This window comes from Rhinopithecus bieti, unplaced genomic scaffold (genome assembly GCF_001698545.2).
Source record: "Rhinopithecus bieti isolate Rb0 unplaced genomic scaffold, ASM169854v2 scaffold_7414, whole genome shotgun sequence".
NCBI lineage: Eukaryota > Metazoa > Chordata > Mammalia > Primates > Cercopithecidae > Rhinopithecus > Rhinopithecus bieti.
The window spans coordinates 2,422,685-2,444,491 of record NW_016806087.1 but is presented as its reverse complement, the minus strand read 5'-3'; the positions used below and the strand labels follow the sequence as shown (position 1 = coordinate 2,444,491).

The 21,807-nt window shown below is 38.0% G+C and overlaps 1 protein-coding gene across 2 annotated transcripts in view; it reads right to left on the bottom strand.

Moving 5' to 3' along the window:
- KMT2E (lysine methyltransferase 2E (inactive)) overlaps positions 1 to 21,807 on the bottom strand; it is an 80,145-nt gene that overhangs the window by 13,425 nt on the left and 44,913 nt on the right. For both annotated transcript variants that reach the window (XM_017874650.1, XM_017874651.1), the window contains exons 12-15: positions 19,659 to 19,768; positions 11,321 to 11,585; positions 10,270 to 10,368; positions 103 to 267 (exon numbers count right to left, since the gene is read on the bottom strand). In XM_017874650.1, coding sequence (XP_017730139.1) covers positions 103 to 267; positions 10,270 to 10,368; positions 11,321 to 11,585; positions 19,659 to 19,768 — 639 coding nt within the window. The remainder of the gene's footprint in view (positions 1 to 102; positions 268 to 10,269; positions 10,369 to 11,320; positions 11,586 to 19,658; positions 19,769 to 21,807) is intronic.

The following is a 21,807-nucleotide window of genomic DNA, read 5'->3' as shown; positions in this document are numbered from 1 at the left end:
AAAAAAAAAAAAAAAAAAATTCCTTATAAGTAATTAATGCAAGCATAGAAATTTTATTTGAAAGTGTTTAAGAAAATAAAACTAGACCTGAATAAGTAATACCTGAATAACTTCAGCATCACTGACAATCTGTGTATCTTTACATTCAGTTTTAACTTCAGTTTTGGCTGTGCTGATCCTTTCCAAAGCTTGTTCTCTTCTTTTCTCTCTCTTTTCAAGTCTGGCAAAAGCTTGCAAAATTGCTTCCATTTTTCTTTCTTCTCTTGTCTATGAAATTTAAAATTTAAGTGACATCATAAATATCATTGCTCAAAAGTAAAATTAAGTCCAAATGTTTGTGATAAATTTTAAAAATAATTGCTATGATACTATTAGCAAACTACTTCTATTATTGGTGGATATGGGGAGAAAAAACATTTCTGTTCATTCAAGACCTTTCAGAATTCCCATCATCTTGGTAAGCCCTGTTACTACAAGTATTTCATGAAGGAAACACTTGGATGATTGAGTGTTAATGATAAGGGTAAAGCAAAGCAAAAAAAGCCTCAAAAATTACCTTGTTTTACCAAACCGAAAATCTTTTCTCTTAATAATACAGAAACCAGCCTTTTAAGAAAAGATCCAGAATCCCTAAGGTAATGATATGCTGAAAAGGTAAAATTCATATGCACTTGAGTGAGTATATTATTGACATACTGCAGCAGGATGTTGTGAGGTAAAGTCTTGCATTTAAAAATTACAACTGTCATTTGGTAAGTATCTCTGTGACTCCAGGCAAGTTAACCTTTCTGAGACAGTAAGATGTGGGTAATAAAACTTGCACTTCTCTGAGTTGTTATTTGGTTCCAACAGAAAATGTGAGGTTTTCAAACAGTAGTTGGAAAATTGTAGGCATTCCGTATGTTAATTATTATTTCTACTTTAGCCTCTCGCCCTCCATTGTAATTCTTATAAGGTATTCCTCTACCTTCTGCTCTTCCTGTCTTACACTGACAATTCAAGACAGGGACTGAGAAACAGCCAAGTGTTCCTTTGAGCATCACAGTTCTCTATCCAAAGAGAACATTAAGAGCAAGACCCAGAGCCTTGACCAGTGGGCCTGGCAGATGCTTCAGCTCTAAACCAGAACCAGGAACCACATCCATCAACTGTCCAGTTCTTCAAATGAAAAGAACCAGGTCCTGAGGCTCAGATCCATTTGTCTTTCCTCCTTTATTACCATCGATGTGAGGAAGAAAGATCAGAAACTCAAGGTCTGGATGCCATAGTCTTCTCAATGTTGGAGCTTTAGTTCCACTACTTACCAGCAGAGATTCAAAGCTCAAGATACCTACACTTTGGAAACTACTGTTTACCTGTTCCTATATTTTTGTTGTTGTTGTTGTTACACTCAGCAAGGGAACAAAATATTATGTCAACAAAAGTAATAATACTTATAAGTTTCTAATTTGTTACAGCAAATTGTCATATTGCAAACATGACTCTGAGGAAACAGGTCCAAAGAGGTAAGGTTCTTTGTTCATGGATTACGTATCTTCATCTCACTTCTCCTAGCCTGGGACAGGCAAACATTAAAATAGCACATGCAAAAGATGGTTCTACTTGTTCACTGGAACTGAAAGTTTTACATCTGAGTTCTTTCCTTAGAAAATTCCTTATTTTGGGGCTTTTAAATTACCTTTACCCCTTTTTGTCATGTGGTTCTCTGTAAAACTGTTTTTATCAGGGCTTCTCTAAAACCCTGAATTTAGAAAAGGAGAAATTTGGAGTAACTAAAAAGATCATTTTCCCAAACTGCACTTTACCTGATGAACCTGGTTGGAGGGGAGGGATTAATTACTATGGTTACTTCTTTTCAAAAAATTTAAAATAAAAAATTTGGGGAAAGTACATTTTTCCAGAAGAAACAAACTTGTCTTGGCAAGAATCACTGTATGTGTAAAAGAAAAAACTACCCACAAGGCGGGCCCCAAGGAAGATGCTTTCTGTAGTATGATTATCCTGGGTGTTCTAAGGTAAATATGAATTTATGCCAAAAGAGTCTGACATAGTCCAGTATTTTTTTGTTTTGGATAGTAGGAATAAGGGTCACAGATAAAACTATGATATAAACATTCAATTAAAAAATCAAACTCCCCTGTAAACACTACAGCTAATTTATAGTCAGAGCAAAATCCTGTATTGAGATGGTTCATAATCTAGAGTTGATCAGGATCTTAAAAAATGATGTGGTCCAATACTGCTGAAGAAACCAAAGCCCATGTGTATTAAGTGACTCATTCAAAAGCAGAGCCATAATTATTATGCAGGTTTCCTGGCTCCTAATTTACTCTTCTTTCCAATTACTGCCACTACATAAAGCAAAAACCCTTCCTATATTACTACAGCTGGGTAAGAATAAAGCTGAAAGCACTAAACATTTCCTAACAGCTTTAAACCTAACTTTATCTTAAAATACACAAATATTTTGAAATATAAATATGCCTGATTTTCTACATTTATTTTAAATTTCTTAAAGGTCATATGTCATTCAGCTTTTCTAGTCACCATTACATACAGTACATTGTTTGACACAGGCATGTATATAGTACATATTTAAAGACAAAATTTGCCGCCCATTTTATAGCTGTAACTGAAAAACAAGTTTTATTCTTTGAGGTAGTTACAGCTGACTATCTAGAGATAGAGAAATTAGGAGTCCTAATTGACCCCAGCAGACTTTCCATAGTCCCTAACACCTGTGCTATATAATCTAAACTTGATAAGATTTCCCATGAAATCTATACATTATTTTTATGACATGTATCTTAGTTTATGGTTTTACAAGAGTAAATACAGAGGACTGTAATTTCCTATAAGCAGTCTGCTTAGTAATATCCCCATCATAAAGCAAGACCCCCATCTCCACAAAAAAATTTAGGCCGGGCGAGGTGGCTTAAACGCCTGTAATCTCAGCACTTTGGGAGGCTGAGGCGGATGCATCATGAGGTCAAGAGATTGAGACCATCCTGGCTAACACAGTGAAACCCTGTCTACTAAAAAAAACAAAAATTAGCCAGGTGTAGTGGCATGCGCCTGTAGTCCCAGCTACTCAGGAGGTTGGGGCAGGAGAATTGCTTGAACCTGGGAGGTGGAGGATGCAGTGAGCTGAGATTGTGCCACTGCACTCCAGCCAGGTGACAAAGCGAGACTCTGTCTCAGGAAAAAAAAAAATTTTACATTAGTGGAACATGGTGGCATGCGCCTGTAGTTCAGGCTACTCCAGACACTGAGGGAGGAGGATTGCTTGAGTCCAAGAGTTGGAGGCTGCGGTGAGCTACCGATCACACCAGTGCACTCCAGCTTGGACAACAGAGCGAGGCCCTGTCTTTATCTAAAAAAAAATAGGAAAAGGAAAGCCAGAGCCCACCACAAAATCACCCTATCCTTTGGTCTTGAAATAGAGAAATTAAATGATTCCTTGCTCAAAAAAGTGTTAACCTTTTATATAACGAAGATTAACTTATAAATCTAAAAAGATGGGTAATATTATTTGTTACCAATAAAAATCATTCCAAAATAACATGTATGGCTTGTGTGGTGTCTCCATTTCCTCTATCAAGTGATTGAATTTATACTCATGGCACTCTTTATTATTTTGATACTCGCTTGTTATTCCCTCTACCCCATTCTCTACGAAAGCTTCTCCAGAGCAGTGACCTTGCCTTCTTTGTTCATCTGATACTTCAAATGGCAAGATCTCACATTTTTGTTACATGAGTAAGAACTGTATGTACATTATGTCAAGCACGTATCACTGTTACTTGAAGACATGTAACTGGAAGCATTTCAACAATTTTGGAAATCTTGAATTTATTAGAAGGCAGCTAAAGCTGATTAACCCCATTTTGTTTGAACTGTGTACCTAATAAAAATAGGTGGCTGGGCACAGTGGCTCTAGCCTGTAATCCCAGCACTTTTGGAGGCAGAAGTGGGTGGATCACAAGGTCAGGAGTTCGAGACCAGCCTGGCCGACATGGTGAAACCCCATCTCTACTAAAGATACAAAAAGCCAGGCGTGGTGGTGGGCACTGTAATCCCAGCTACTTGGGAGGCTGAGGCAGGAGAATCACTTGAACCCGGGAGGCAGAGGTTGCAGTGAGCCAACATTACACCACTGTACTCCAGGCCTGGTGACAGAGTGAGACTCCGTCTCAAAAAAAAAAAGAAAAATAAAAATAAGAAACAGGTTCCCTTTCACTAACACCACAATGTCATTAATTACTCCTCTTTAGAAATACAATTTCCACTCTCTACAATTAGAGAAAACGGGACCTTACAAAAAAAAATCAGTATCAACTTAATCATGCTGAGGACAGAACAGGGAGTTGGATAAAATCTCAAATCCTGTCACCAGATGACTTTTCTGGCAACAAATTTATCCTCCCTATTTTTTTTATTAAAGCATTGCATCTTCTAAAGTGATTTTCTGAATGAAGTCAGTCAAGTTTACCTAGAGACATTTAGTAACAGCATGTAGTCTGTAGTGTTTTCCCACAGTGTCTGTTCCACTGAATAACACTCTGTGGGAGTCAAAGGTGTTATCCACAAGAAACTGCAAGGGTATACAAGTTTAGGAAAATCTGACAATTTCTCAAGTTTTTAAACACATGTACACTGGAAATCTGAAAAGGAAGGATATCGTATAGTGCTCGTCATAGTAAACTGATCATGGCTCTTTTTCACAAAGCATCTCAAGTTATACTTGCATGGAATACTTCTTGATGTGAAGGATGAAAGCTGAGAAAATTATGGAGAATCCTGCACAATCCAGGGCAAAGGCCTCCAGATCATGCATTACCTGAACTACAGGGAAGCTTCATTCAGTTCACATTCATGGGCCTGTATCTATCTTTCCTCAAATGGTTGTCAGGAACATTCAGTTAGCTCATTTGAGGGTCTACTTTTTTGCCCACCATTTTTTATTCCCCTAGGAGCTAGGGCTACAACAATGAATAAAACTATAGGTTTTCTCCCTCATGAAGTTTATGTTGTGGTGGTATAAAAATTCTAGACTATCCTAGCTGCTTGACAAGTCCAGGAATCTTGCCTACGTGACTTCCTTGTCATACCCTTTCACTGTTTATCAAATGTCCGTCCTTTTAAATATGAAGACCACACTGAATCATCTTCTGTGGACTCAATTGTAAGCAACCTGACAATACAGGCCATCAAATATTACCAAGATTATATTCCCAAAGTACATTATGAGGATTATGAAAAATTATTTTGGAAATATTTGAAAACTACAAAGGAGACTGTTTTCATGCCATTATAAATGGGGGAGGAAGTGTTTTTTTTGTTTTTTGTTTTTTTTTTTGAGCTTTTCACTGTCACCCAGGCTGCAGTGCAGTGGTGCCATCTTGGCTCATTGCAACCTCCTCCTCTGGGTTCAAGTGATTCTCGTGCCTCAGCCTCCCAAGTAGCTGGGATTACAGGCATGTCCCACCATGCCTGGCTAATCTTTGTATTTTTAGTAGAGATGGAGTTTGGCCATGTCACCCAGTCTGGTCTCGAACTCGTGAACTCAAGTGATCAACCAACTTGGCCTCCCAAAGTGCTGGGGTTACAGGCATGAGCCACCAGGCCCAGCAACAAGTCTCTTTTAGTATTTAAATCTTTCAGAAATTCGCTGCTTTTAAAATGATCACTTTAAGCTACAGGTATACCCCCCAGTATCTAATCCCCTTCCACATGTACTATTTATATGACAAGATTACAGCCACCTAACCCCACCTCCACAAACACACTAGAAGGACACTCAGTAGTGCCCTGGTTTTTGGAATCAAGTGAGTATAAACAGTCTACTGTATTTCAGTCTACTGGCTAACGGTAAGATTTTCCTAATGTACAACAACCATGCAGTTCCATATAACTTAGCCACAAATTTGCTTTTGTTAAAGCAGGTAACAACTTCCTAAGGAAAAAAAAGACAAAATATGATGGATGGAAAAAGAAAATGTTCATAAAAGAAAAATCCAAAAGGCCAAAAGGGGTAGAGGGTAATGGAACTGGAAATGAAAAGGCCTTCCATCTTGGCCACATAAATATTCTTTCATGAAATCTTCATCCCTGAGTATTTTGTGTGACCTATAGCCAACTTTATCTCCCTAGTAGCCCTCTTCCCTAAAATAGCCTATAATCCCAACCAAATATAATTATATTTATAGCTGTCTCCAGGATTTCCCCTGGAAAAATACATTCCATAAAACTTTGTCATAAGCTAACCTGTATTTGGTTAAACCCTACTCAAAAGGTCCATAATAAATATATAGAAATATATTAAATATACATACATAAATATATTACCTAGAGTTCATGAAACAATCTGATCTCTCCCCAGCTATAAGTTATCTATCATATTTATATCTCCTTCACTTATTGCTGAGTTGTAATTATTTTTGTAAATACTTCTAAAAGCAGAGATACTGCCTTCCATTCTCATTTAAAAAAATGAAGCCAACAACCAAAACACATAAATACCCTGGTGCAATTTCTGGAAATTAGGCATGATTTTAATAGGTGGTATATGAAATTATGTACACAGGTTAAAATTGCCAGTTTTGTATTTTTCAAGCTGTACTACAAAAGGATAGGGTGAAGTACAATAGATCCCACTTATTCACAGGGGATACATTTCAAGACCACCAAAGCATGCCTGAAACTGCAGATAGTACTGAACCATATACATACAGTGCTGTTTTTTCCTATACATATGTAACTGTAACAAAATCGAACAATTATAACCATGTACTGTAATGAAAGTTACGTGAATGTGGTATCTCTCTCAAAATACCTTAATATTTTGAACCTCAGTGGGTAACTGAAACCTGGGAAAGCAAACCTGCAGATAAGGAGGGACTACTATACATTTAAATTTGGTGATTACATGGAGTTTATCCGGGAAGATGTTATTACTGACTCGTCTTACTGCAATCTGATAAATATACATGATACCGAGTCTAGGTGAGCATCTTAACTCTGAAATGCTCTGAAATCCATAACTTTTTGATGGCCAACATGGTGCTCAAAGGAAATGCTCATTGGAGCATTTCAGATTTTTGGATTTGGGATCTTCAACTGGTAAGTGCAATGCAAATATTTCAAAATATTAACCCTGGAAAATTTCTGGTCCTGGAAAAGTAATAACCTGTATCTCCATAATGGTTTGGAAGTCTATCTATCTTGTCACAGGTGGAGATTTAAATCAGTTTGACTAAGTTTCTCAAGAGTAGTATGCCACCATCTTTATTCTACCTAGTTTTAGTTGTCCCTCTTTCTCACTTTTTGATTTGACATTATCTTTCTGACTACTGATGTTAATCTAACCAATATAAATCAAGACTAGGAAAATTAAAGGTGATTCATTTTAAACTTTTCAAAACCAAATATAATATTAATACTTGGGGGTAGGGAACTCTACTAATTGCTTAGGAATCCTAGGATGCATGATTTTTCATTCTGCTTATTTGACTACACCAAAAAATTCTTTAATGCAAACATCAAAGCAAATGTACCAATTAGAAGTAACAATTGCGATGACTTGGAGAGCTATGGGTCAGGAGCCAAGGATTTTTAGATTTTAATTTCATATCCTTTTGAAATACCAAATTAAAAACATTTATACTTTCAAGTTTTCCACATTTTATTCCCATGAAAATACTCAGTTTCATATCCACCTTAATGGCAGATGGCAGAATATATAAAATGGACATAAAACTTTGAAGGACATAAAACTTCATTTTACTATAGCATACTAGTAAGCAAAACCAGGACCAAAAACGGATTCCAAGTAAGGAAGCCAATATACATATGTATTTTCTAAGTTCCACCAAGTTTAACATGGAGTATACAATTCTCTCTTTTTTGTGGAGATGGAGTTTCGCTCTTGTTGCCCAGGCTGGAGTGCAACGGTACAATCTCAGTTCACTGCAACCTCCGCCTCCCAGGTTCAAGTGATTCTCCTGCCTCAGTCTCCCAAGTGGCTGGGATTACAGTTGCATGCCACCATGCCCGGCTAACTTTTGTATTTTTAGTAGACACGGGGTTTCATCATATTGGCCAGGCTGGTCTCAAACTCCTGACCTCAGGTGATCCACCCGTCTTGGCCTCCCAAAGTGCTGGGATTACAGGCGTGAGCCACCGCGCCCAGCAAATATCGAATTTCCTTCTGACATCTAGAAATGAGGATGTTCTAAGATCCACTAACTTTGTCAGCATTTATAGAAAAATATATATTTAAAGTAGCCCCATATAAATGTTTATAAACAGAATTCAATCTGAATAAAAGTATTTATGGGCAAACAACAAACCCCCACTAGTTTTCTGTTTTTGTTTGTTTTGTGACAGGGATCTCACTCTGTCATCACCAAGGCTGGAGTGCAGTGGTAGCATCACAGCTCAGTGCAGCCTTGACCTTCTGGACTCAAGTGATCCTCCCGCCTCAGCATCCTGAATAGCTGGGACTACAGGCATGCGCTGTCAAACCTGTCTAATTTTTTAAATTTTTTGTACAGATGAGGTCTCGCTATATTGCCCATGGTGGGTCTCTCAACTCCTGGGCTGAAGTGATCTTCCCACCTCAGCCTCCCAAAGTGCTGGGATTACAGATGTGAGCTACCATGCCTGGCGTATGATTTTTTTTTTATTTCATTTTTTCTCCAAAGTTGTCGCGACAGCCCTTAAAGCCAGTTATAAAAGAGGTTCCTCCCACCAGACACTTGCCACACACAGAAACAAGTAATACTTTAAATTGATTTCCTAAAAATTCCCAGCACAAGGCTGTGTCAGTTGAAGAATAAACAGAACAGTACTAAAAATCAATACTCAATAACGAGCCACAGGTAACTTGAAAAGGCACACATAACTTACATATAATCGAATCTCAAAAAAGGTTCAAGATAATCCCTTTAGGTACAATAATTTCTCCTTTATAAACTCCTCCAATATTTTCTATTTTCTTTTCTTCTAATACTACCTTGTCTCGACAGACCAGTGTTCCTGAAATCCTAAGGCTATGAAACTGTTCTTCATTGTTTTCAGAATTCTGAGTATCAATAATTCATCAATATTAGAAAACTATCAAGGTGATAAAAACAGGCATATATTAAGTAGGTCAACAATGACCAGACTTTTTTTGTTGCTGTTGTTGGAGACAGAGTCTCGCTCTGTCGCCCAGGTACCTCGCTGCAACCTCCACCTCCTGGGTTCAAGCAATTCTCCCACCTCAGTCTCTTGAATAGCTGGGAATATAAGAGCATACCACCATGCCCGGCTAATTTTTGTATTTTTAGTAGAGACGGGATTTCACCGTGTTGACCAGGCTGGTCTCGAACTTCTGGCCTCAGGTAATCTACCCACCTTGGCCTCCCAAAGTGAGTGGTGTGAGCCACCGCTCCCAGTCAACAATGACCAAACTTTCAAACATCTCACCCTTAAATATGTGACATGAGATTCCATGGAATACAACAAGAAAACCCAGAAAACGGGACGCAAAGGAGCATACGAAGTAAAGGGGAATGGGGAGCACCTATCATAAGGCCATCAGTCAGTTTGTAAAGTCACTTTCAAATTTTAGGGCATGGAAAGTATACCATGATATTTTCTTAACTGGTTGATATATCAAATGCTAAATTACCTTGACTGACAGATCAAATGCTAAATTACCATAATTTGTGAGAAAATACCTTGTCCTAATTTTTACATTGATAAAATATTTGTAAATAGTACAAGGAATATACATCCTAAATTTATTTTAATGAGAACCTTACTGTATGATAGCAGTGTGAGAATACAGAAATAGCTACCAGTGGTCAGTTTTGTTTTTTTTGCATAAGCAATTTATTTGGTGCTGTAAGGTTTAAAGTTCTGTTTTTATTATATTTCAAATCATGAAAGGATACATTTAGCTAAGAAAAGACATTCTGAACAATAATTGTGGCATTAAAATTTATTAATAGTTCATTGTGGAATTAAAATATTAAGTTATTACTTCCAAAATATTCATATTTCTTAAATGTCATACATTCTTAAATCTCTAATGAACAACCAACACAAATACAAGATTAGTGACATTTATTTAAATGGTAATGATCAAACCAAATAAAAACGCTCAATGGCACATCATTTGCTAACTTCAAAGAATAGCGTAAAAGCCCACGTAAAGGCAGCAACAATTACCATATACAGAGCAGCTGTCACTAAGCCCAAACTAGTAGCTTCCCAACTTACCATCTTCCTTTTCCTTTCTGCAATCTGCTCCTCTGACTCCATTTCTACTTCATTACTAACAGGAGTTTTTTCTTCTATATCATCAATAAAATCTGGTTCCTGAAAAATGGAAATGACTTCTTTATACAAACTATTATTCCATCTATATAACCAGTGACATTAAAATACTTTAATGTCTTTCAACCACAAGAAATTCAACATGTAAATATCATCAGCCTACTTAAATTCATTTAAGAAATTTAGAACTGGTTTCCTAATTCAAGATGCTTTTCAAAATCATGCAATCAAATACTTTTGCTTTTTAAGTTTTAGCCAATCAAGTTTTTATCAATATAGGTCAAATATGGTAGCACGGCCTTATATTTATAGAGTTCCCAAAACATAAACCTATACATTATTTCAGAAAAACCTGCAAATACCCAGTGCTCAATAAGTGTTTGTTCAGTTGAAAGTTTAAGGTAAATCATTTCTAGAAGATAGGGCCCTGGAAATGAGCAAAACCTTACTTAATTTTCACATTTTAATTATCCCTCCTAACTGTTTTTTGTTTATAGAGGACATATAACAATATATTTACTGGTGGGGCAACAGACTTTGGCCAAACTCTACCCCCAAAATTACCTTGTATGTTCTTAGTGAATTTTGTCTCAATAATTTTATTTGCTATTATTGTGACATGCTTATAGAATTGATAAGATTACCTGCATCCCCATGTTTAAGGAAAGAAAATTTTGCAGCTTAAGACTTTAAATAAGAACATTTATTATGAACATAAAGTGCCACCTAGAAGATTTTTTAAAGTTATCTAGTCTTAGGATAATCTTGTCTGCAATTCTGCAAGGATTTGCTGACTGCGCTGTTTCTTAATAATTCAACAAATATTGTACAAATTCTAGCAGAACCTGTATTTTACACTTATGAATACTTCATTAAATGACAGAATGGACTTAAAAATACTTTAAACAATTATACATATAACAAAGAAGAGGATGAAATATGACAGATTATTTTCTTTTGTTTATTCAGTTTCATTGAGAGCAGAGTTCAGTACCTGATTATTTGATACTGACAGTCTCAGTGGAGAAAGCTTTCTTTGTTTAGTTTCTGGGCTCTTCATTTTGTTGGTTGTTCCTTCACAATCCAAAGTAATATTCTGATTTTGTGTATCTTTTTCTTTTGAAATATCTTTGTCTTTTTTTCCTTTTTTCCGTCTGGTCTCATAACCACTACTGATATTTTCCATGGATTCAGAACTACGTTTTAGAACAGGGCACTCTGGGTTTTCTTTGAGGCATGCACAGTCCACCTTGTACTTACTGGAAAGATAACCAATTAAATATTTTTTTCAAAATATAAAACAAAACTGGGAAATTTCTAATCCATTTTAAGCTGCAACTCCAGAAAATTGTATGCAATTACTATTAATTATAAGCAATCCTTTTTAGTAATTTACATTCCTAGTTAACTACCACAAAAAAATTTTTTCATTAAAATAATGTAATAATTAGATGTCGATTTCTGACCAGATATTAGGCCTTCAATCATAAGTATAACTGGTACAGGTTGAACATGCCTTACCTGAAATGCTTAGGACCAGAAAGGTTGTGGATTTTGGAATGTTTGCATATATATAATGAGATATCTTGGGGAATGGGACCCAGGTCTAAACACAAAATTCACTCGTGTTTCATATAGGCTAAAAGTAATTTTATACACTGTATTTAATAATTCTGTGCCTGAAACAAAGTTCTGATTGCACTCTGACTGACCTGTCATATGAGGTCAGGTGTAGAATTTTCTACTTGTGGCATCATGTCAGTGCTCAAAAAGTTTAGGATGGCCAGGCGCAGTGGCTCTCGCCTGTAATCCCAGAACTTTGGGAGGCCGAGGCAGGCAGATCACTTGAGACCAGCCTGGCCAACATGGTGAAACCCTGTCTCTACTAAAAATACAAAAATTAGCTGGGCATGGTGACACGCACCTGTAATACTGGCTACGTGATAGGCTAAGGTAGGAGAATCGCCTGAATTCAGGAGGCAGAAGTTGTAGTGAGCCAAAATTGTGCCACTGCATTCCAGCCTGGGTGACAGAGTGAGACTCCGTCCAAAAAAAAAAAACAAAAAACAAAAAAAGCTTACGATTTTGGATTTCAGATTTTTGCATGAGGGATGCTCAACATGTAATATGTTACAGAAGAAGAAAAAAACAAATACATCAGAACTTTTGAGTCTTTTAAAGCAAAATGATACTGTGGATTACACAAAACATTAAGGCAGAAACCATAATTACTTCAGTGTCCCAGAGTGCTATATAAAATACTGATTTGCAATGTGACCTACATAAAAAACACTAGGTATAACAAATACTAAACCTCAACTAGTTTGTCTTATCCTTTAAGGAATGATAACAACAACCAGGTTTCTTTAAAAAGCTACCTTGATAAAATTTAATGTTTCCTTTTCACCATACTAAGTGTTCCCTCTTTCAAATGGAAGCCTGTCTCATCTTCACAATAATGATATTACTCCCATTTTACAAGTGAGATTAAAACTCATTGAGGATTAGCATCTTGTCCAACGTCACACAGTTATATATGTGGAAGGGACGGCATTTAGATCCAGGTTTGTATGACTCTCAGGCGCATGTACTTTTCATTTCAATATTTCTCAACTCTGACCACTTTATCTTTATCACAGCTGCTAAGATATAGTTCATTTCTAGGATACAGGCCAAATGCCCAAACCTCAGTTAAACAATAACACAAATCTCTCACTCTGCATGTTTTAAGTAGTTGAATGTATGTTCACAATAAGAACAATTTACTTATTAAGTGTCTAATATTCCTAACTCATTTACTTTTAAAACTGCTAGAAAGATTCAAATCCAACTTCCTAATTCTGTGAACCAGGGATAGAATTCAAACATTTATGGTCCTACCTCCCGCCTCCCAAATCAGGTATTAACAGATACTAGCTTGAAACTCGTTCTAGATGTCTGATTTTAGGACGACAGAACTACAAACAATGATGGCAACAGCTTTTGTTTATTAAGCACCTAAGGTGAGTATTCTTCTTCTTCTCATATACTTGAGGTAATGCAGCACAAAGTGATGAAGAAATTAGTCCAAGGTTACGTAGTAAGTGACCAAGCCAGGATTTGAAACCAGACAGATTACATTCTTAACCTCTATGGGATATGCAATCCCACAAAACACTGAGCAAAAAACTATGCTAAATCTCCTACCTTCTAGGGGAGAAAGAGCTAAAATGATATGATAAATCTGACTGCAATAATCAGTAGAAAGGGATACTAAAGGAAGAGGGATTTCACCAAGAGAAAACATAATGAACATTTTAAAACTGCATTTAAAAGAATATCACACAAAGTATAAAATATATAGAATAAAAGAACCGAATTGAATTGCTAATAACCCAGAAGACTACAGAATATATAAAGAACTTAAGGAAAAAAAAAAAAAAAAAGCAAGAAAACAACTACCCAAAAGAAAGATGGACAGATGATACGGTCAGGCAATTCACAAGAGAGAAATCCAAACGACAATATAGAAAAATACCTCTGAGAGGCCGGGCGCGGTGGCTCATGCCTGTAATCCCAGCACTTTGGGAGGCTGAGGCGGGTGGATTGCCTGAGCTCAGGAATTGGAGACCAGCCTGGGCAACACGGTGAAACCCCGTCTCTACTAAAATACAAAAAATTAGCCAGGCGTGGCAGTGTGCGCCTGTAGTCCCAGCTACTTGGGAGGCTGAGGCAGGAGAATTGCTTGAACCTGGGAGACAGAGGTTGCAGTGAGCTGAGATCGTGCCACTGCACTCCATCCAGCCTGGGTGACAGAGCGAGATTCCATCTCAAAAAAAAAAAAAAAAAAGAAAAAGACCTCTGGGTTCATGAATAATCAAGAAAATGGTAAATAAAATATTAATATAAAGAGATACCACTCCACATGAGCTAGCATACATATTATATGCTAATATTATATATAGCATATAATATATATATTATGTAACATAATTATATCATAAATATATATGCTAATAGATAATATATATATGCTAGTTCATGTGGAGTGGCATATACTATATTATATATATTTTACATATAATATTTTAATACATTTTCATATGTCATATTTATTTTATTTATTTATTTATTTATTTTTGAGGTGGAGTCTCACTCTGTCACCCAGGCTAGAGTGCAGTGGTGCAATATCGGTTCACTGCAACCTCCGCCTCCCAGGTTCAAGCGATTCTCCTGTCTCAGCCTCCTGAGTAGCTGGGATTACAGATGTGTGACACCACACCTGGTTAATTTTTATATTTTTAGTAGAGATGGAGTTTCACCATGTTGGCCAGCCTGGTCTCGAAACTCCTGACCTCAAGTGATCCGCCCACCATGGCGTCCCACAGTGCTGGGATTACAGACATGAGTCACAGCAACTAGCATATATTTTTAAAGTCTTAGAGTAAAGAAGTACAGCAAGGCACTAAATTACTTAGGAAACTGGTACGAGTTTAGACAGAAATTCACTCACAACTGGCAAAAACTCATGCTGTGTACATTCTACAACCCAGCAATTCCATTCCTATGTCCCTACCATGGAGAGAATATGTACATACTATGTTCCTACCATGGAGAGGACATGTACACACATGCAGACATGTTCAGAAAGCCCTAGGACATTCTTTTGTCAATATAAAGGTCAATAGTGAAAGGGATAAATACCATAGGCAGTGAAAATAAATTAACTATAGGTACGCACAATGCAGGTTAATCTCACATAATAAATGAGAAAATAATGCAAAAGAATACAGCAAGTTACAATTTACATAAAAGTTTGAAAATATACAAAATTCTAGATACTATTTGCCAACAAATACAGACATAGTAAAATGTTAAAAGAATCAAATTAAAGGGCCGGGTGTGTTGGCTCATGCCTGTAATCCCAGCAGTTTGGCAGGCCAAGGCAGGCAGATCATGAGGTCAGGGGATGGAGACCATCCTGGCTAACACGGTGAAACCCTGTCTCTACTAAAGATACAAAAACAGAATTAGGCGTGGTGGCGGGTGCCTATAGTCCCAGCTACTGGGGAGGCTGAGGTGGGAGAATGGTGTGAACCTGAGAGGCAGAGCTTGCAGTGAGCTAAAATCGCGCCACTGCACTTCAGCCTGGGAGACAGAGCAAGACTCCGTCTCAAAAAAAAAAAAAAAAAAAGAAATCAAAGATAGCATTTAGTGAAGGAGGGAAGACAGATGCAATGTGGCTCAATGGATAATGTTTTAATTTCTTAATTTGAGAAGTACATGGGTGTTTGTATTATTATTTTATTTTATTTTTGAGACGGAGTTTTGCTCTCGTTGCCCAGGCTGGAGTGTAGTAGCACAATCTCGGCTCACTGCAACCTCTGTCTCCCAGGTTCAAGCAATTCTCCTGCCTCAGCCTCCCAAGTAGCTGGGATTACAGGCATGTGCCACCATGCCCGGCTAATTTTGTATTCTTAGTAGAGATGGGGCTTCACCATGTTGGCCAGGCTTGTTTTGAACCCCTGACCTCAGGTGATCCGCTAGCCTCAGCCTCCCAGTGTGCTGGGATTATAGGCATGAGCCACTGCACCTGGCCGGGCGTTTGTATTATTGTTTACACTTTTCTATTACATTTTTAAAAACTGAAACAAGTTTCCATACTGCTGACCCTTGAACAACACAAGTTTGAACTGTGCACATATACTTATACATGGATTTTTTTCAATATATACATTGGGAAAATGTTTGGAAATTTACAACAATTGCAACAATTTGAAAAAACAGATGAACTATATAGCCTAGAAATATAAAAAAGAAAAAAAAAGAAAAAGGTATGTCAAGAATGCATATGCATGTAGATAGCAGTCTATTTTATCACTGATTACCATAAAATATATACAAATTATAAAAAGTTAAAATTAATCAAAACCTTTGCACACACATAACAGACCTTACGTGGTGCCATTCACACTCCAGAGACATGTAAACATGTATTATTAAATCATAACTATATAAAAGTAACTGTAGTACATTCTGTACTACTATAATAATTTTGTAGCCACCTCCTGTTGCTATTGTGGTGCCTCAAGTGTTGGGGGTATCTATGTAAAATGCCATGTGACACATGCCCAGGAGCAGTTCATCTCTCAGTAAATTGTGTATGGCAATAAAAAGTGATCTCTTGTGGTTCTCACGAATTCTTCAGTCTTTAGTGCAATACAGTAATTTTTTTTTTTTTGGAGACACAGTCTTGCTCTGTCGCTCAGGCTGGAGTGCAGTGGTCCAATCTCAGCTCACTGCAACCTCCACTTCCCGGATTCAAGCAATTCTTCTGCCTCAGCCTCCCGAGTAGCTGGGATTACAGGGGCCCGCCACCAAGCCCAGATAATTTTTTGTATTTTTAGTAGAGACAGAGTTTCACTATGTTTGCCAGGCTGGTCTTGAACTCCTGGCCTCAAGTGATCCATCCACCTTGGCCTCCCTAAGTGCTGGGATTACAGGTGTGAGCCACTGCACCTGGCCAATACAGTACATTTTGAGTAACACCTGTGACCTATACAAAGTGCCACTAGTGATGCTGGAAGTGCTCCTGAGAAGCAAAGAAGTTATGACATTGCAAGAAGAAATTGAATTGCTAAAAATGTACGGTAGATGAGGTGTGCAGCTGTAGTTCTCCACCATCTCAAGATAAATGAAGCCAGCATAAGTACCATTGTAAAAAATAATAATAAAAGGAAATTCGTGGAGCCATCACCACAGCTGGGCCACAGAATGTGAAAACCATGCACTTTTTGCAATATACCTTTTTATCTTGTATTGCAAATGAAGTTTTTATGTGGGTGCATGTGCGCTATATAAGAAAGACATACCTATAGACCCTAATATATTTCTAGAAAAAGTGAAGTCATTAAATGACAACATAAAACAAAAGGAATATGAAAGATCTAAAGTTGGAGCATTTAATGCCAGTAATGTATGGTTTGATGATTTTATAAAGAGGTTTAGCTTAATAGGTAAAGCCACTTCTGCAGACTAAGAGGCAGCAGATGAGTTCTCAGACACCATTAAGAAAATCATTGAGGAGAAAGAATATCTGCCTGAAAAGTCTTTTAATGCAAATACAAATGTCCTATTCTGGGGGGAAAAAAGTCATAAAAAGACATTTATTAGTAAGGAAGAGAAGGAAGCACCAAGATTTAAGGCAGGAAGGGACAGATTAACTCTACTGTTTTGTGCAAATGCATTTGGGTTTATGATCAGGACTGCCCTTATCTATAAAGCTGCTAAACCCAAGCCTTGAAGGGAAAACAAACGCCAGCTGCCAGTCTTTTGGTTGTACAACAAGAAAACCTGGATGAGATCCCTTTTTCTAGATTGGTACCATTGATGCTTTGTCCCTCAAGTCAGACAACAGGTAGCTAGGAAGGGACTGCCTTTTTTTTTTTTTTCCGGAGTCTCGCTCTGTCACCCGGGCTGGAGTGCAGTGGCCGGATCTCAGCTCACTGCAAGCTCCGCCTCCCGGGTTTACGCCATTCTCCTGCCTCAGCCACCGGAGTAGCTGGGACTACAGGCGCCCGCCACCTCGCCTGGCTAGTTTTTTGTATTTATTAGTAGAGATGGGGTTTCACTGTGTTAGCCAGGATGGTCTCGATCTCCTCACCTCGTGATCCGCCCGTCTCGGCCTCCCAAAGTGCTGGGATTACAGGCTTGAGCCACCGCGCCCGGCTGGGACTGCCTTTTAAATGTCTTGATATTGGGCAATGCCCCTGGCCACCCAGAACCCTATGAGTTCAACACTAAGGGTATCAAAGTGTCTCTAATTCAGCCTCTACATCAGGGAGTGATAATGGCCTTTAAGGTTCGTTAGACGCAGTACTCTATGGAAAAGACTGTCAACACTATGGAACAGAACCCTGAAAGAGAAGATCATGAAAGTCTGGAAGGATTATACCATGGAAGATGCCATCATTATAGAAAAAGCTGTGAAAGCCATCACGCCCAAAACAATAAATTCCTGCTGGAGCGAACTGTGTCCAGATGTTGTGCATGACTTCACAGGATTTACAACAGAGCCAATCAGAAAAATCATGAAAGAGATCATGGGTATAACAAAAAAAAGGTGGGATGAGGGAAGAATACACATACGGATCTTAGAGAAATTCAAGAGCTAACAGACACTACACCAGAGAAATTAACAGAAGATGCCTGATGGAGATGATTGCTTCCAAACCAGTGCCAGATGATGAGAAAGAAGATGTAGAAAAAGCAGTGCCAAAAAATAAATTTACATTCGACAATCTGGTAGAAGGGCTCCATTTTTTTCAAGACTGTTTTTTACTTTTTTTTAATGATATGGACTCTTCTTTGATATGGGCACTGAAGCTAAAGCAAATGATGGAAGACTGGCACCATACAGAAACATTTTTAGAGAAATGAGAAAGCAAAAAAGCCAGGCAGAAATTACTAATGTGTTTTCATAAAATTACAGCATATGTGCTTCCCTCTCCTGCCTCCCCTTCTCCCTCTGTCACCCCTGACACAGCAAGAGCAACCCCCACCCTTCCTCCTCAGCCTACTCAACATGAAGATGAGGATGAAGACCTTTACGGTAATCCACTTCCACTTAATAAACAGTAAATTTATTGTATCTTCCTTATGATTTTCTTAAAAACATTTTCTTTTCTCCAGCTTACTTAATTGTAAGAATACAGTAAATGACATATAGAATATGTGTTAATTGTCATTGGTAACACTTCCAGTCAATCGTAGGCTATTAGCAAAGTTTCTGGGAGGTCAAAATGTATAAGCAGATTGTGGACTGTGCAGGCAGTTGGCGCTCCAATCCCTCATTGTGCAAGGGCCAACTGTACCGAGATTTATCATTAGATTTGTTCTAGTGTTTCAGAAAAATAGTTCTTAGAGTTTCTTTGCAGGATCTCCAACAAACCCTTTAATTTATATTGCAAAGAAAATTTTCTTCTGTTCTGAGGGGCAAAAGAGAAATTATTCATTCATACTGATTAACCAAATAAACTGTATGAATAAAACTGTATCCCCTAGAAGAAAAAAATTCTCACATAAACAAGGTCAGTGTTGTACAGCTGAATTAGGATTACTTGTTATAATTACTGTGAACATTTATATTATAATAATTAAGGAAAATGTAGAAATGAAAAGTAGCAATGATCTAATAGAGGCTGATATTAAACTTCTGGTTTTCAAGTATTTTTAACTGATTCATGATAAATAAAAATAAAAAGCTATAAAAGTAATGACAATGCCTCAATTATTATAGGGACATTATGGAACTATTTTCAAACAACAGATGACATTTATAGACTTGAACTTACCAATTCCCATAGTCAAAATCAAAGGCAATAGTAATTTCAGTTCCTTTTGGAATACTTTGTATAGAATAAATATAAAGATGTATGGTTCCATCTTGAATTTCATGCCTCACCTGTAAGTTAAAATGATCGTACATTACCATAAATTACTTTCTGCCTTCAGAAGCATCAGCCTACAATTTTGAAAATTATTCTTTTCAAAGTATTTCACAAACACAACCTGGAAAACATGTCATTAATGACAAGGCTTATAACTATCTATCAGTGGTTATCAACTGGGAAGGTTTTTCAGTCATACACTGCTACCCACTGCCACCCCAACCCCTAGAGCCCACAATGTGGCATCAAAAAAATAATAATACTATATTTCATCAATTCCTATTTTTACTTTTTTTTTTTTTTGAGACAAGTCTTGTACTTTTGCCCAGGCTGGAGTGCAGTGGCACGATCTCGGCTCACTGCAAGCTCCACCTCCCGGGTTCACACCATTGTCCTACATCAGCCTCCCGAGTAGCTGGGACTACAGGCGCCCCCCACCACGCCTGGCTAATTTTTTTTGTATTTTTAGTAGAGATGAGTTTTCACCATGTTAGCCAGGATGGTCTCTACCTCCTGACCTCGTGATCTGCTGGTCTCCCAAAGTGCTGGGATTACAGGCGTGAGCCACCACCCCCGGCCTCATTAATTATTATTTTTCACCTTTTAGCAAATCTGAAATCAGGAGTCTTATAAGTGGTGGCATCTTAGGGTTCTGTTGTTGTTGTTGTTGTTTTGAGACAGAGCACTCTGCCATCCAGGCTGGAGTGCAGTGATGTGATCTCAGCTCACTGCAACCCCGCCTCTTGGGTTCGATTCTCCTGTCTCAGCCTCCCAAACAGCTGGGACTACAGGTGCATGCCACCACACCTGGCTAATTCGTGTATTTTTTGTAGAGATGGGGTTTCACCATGTTGGTCAGGTTGGTCTTCAACTCCTGACCTCAGGTGATCCACCTGCCTCTGCCTCCCAAAGTGCTGGGATTACAGGTGTGAGCCTGGCTCACTGGGATTACTATGCCTGGCCTTCTTAGGTTTGATGAATGCAATAATGGTTGAGCAAATGCTACTTTTCTATGACAAGACACTATTCTAGAAACTTTACATGTATTAACTCCTTCAGTCTTCATATCACCTTTTTACAGATAAAACTGAGGTTACAAAGCTAATAAGTCACAGAGAAGAAATAGATTTAAGTCTGGTTCCAAAATCTGTACTCTTAGTGTGGTGCAGCAGTGCATGCCTGTAATCCCAGCTACTCTGGAGGCTAAAGCAGAACAAACACTTGAGCCCAGGAGTTCCAGGCCAACCTGGGAAACGTGGCAAGATCCTGTCTTTTAAAAACAGAAAAGAGAGAAAAAACAAAACAAAACAAAAAAACTTACATTCTTGGCTGCAACATTATGTAATTATAAAACTAAAAATCTTCATTTTGACATGTAAAAAACAAAACCAATGTGACTTTCTACTCTACACTAAAATATAACATTAAAAATTTTACAGTAGAACATACAAAAATCTACTTTAGATTTTAGCTGTCATCTAACTTAAATCATAGCACGTATTGACCCATAAACAGAGCTTCCAAGATAGAAGGAAAGTCGTCCGGTATTAGGCTGGACATGGTGGCTCATGCCTGTAATCCTAGTACTTAGGGAGGCCAAGGCAGGAGGACTGCTTGAACACAGGAGCTCCAGATCAGCCTGGACAACACAGGAAGACCCCAACTCTACAAAAAAACTAAAAAATCATTAGTTGGGCATGGTGGCATGCGCCTGTGGTCCCAGCTACTCAGGACTCTGAGGTGAGAAGATAACTTTACCTCCTAAGGGCCCAGGAAGTTGAGGCTCCAGTGAGCCATGATTGCGCCTCTGCACTCCAGCCTGGGCAAGACCCTGCCTCAAAAATAATAATAATAATAATAATAATTTTAAAAGTCTGGGCAGGCTCACGCCTGTAATCCCAGCACTTTGGGAGGCCGAGGCAGAAGGATCACTTGGCCCAGGAGTTGGAGACCAGCCTGGGCAGTAAAATGAGACTCCATCTCTGCAAAAATTTAAAACATTAGCTGGGCATGGTGGCACAGGCTTATAGTCCCACCTACTCAGAAAGCTGAG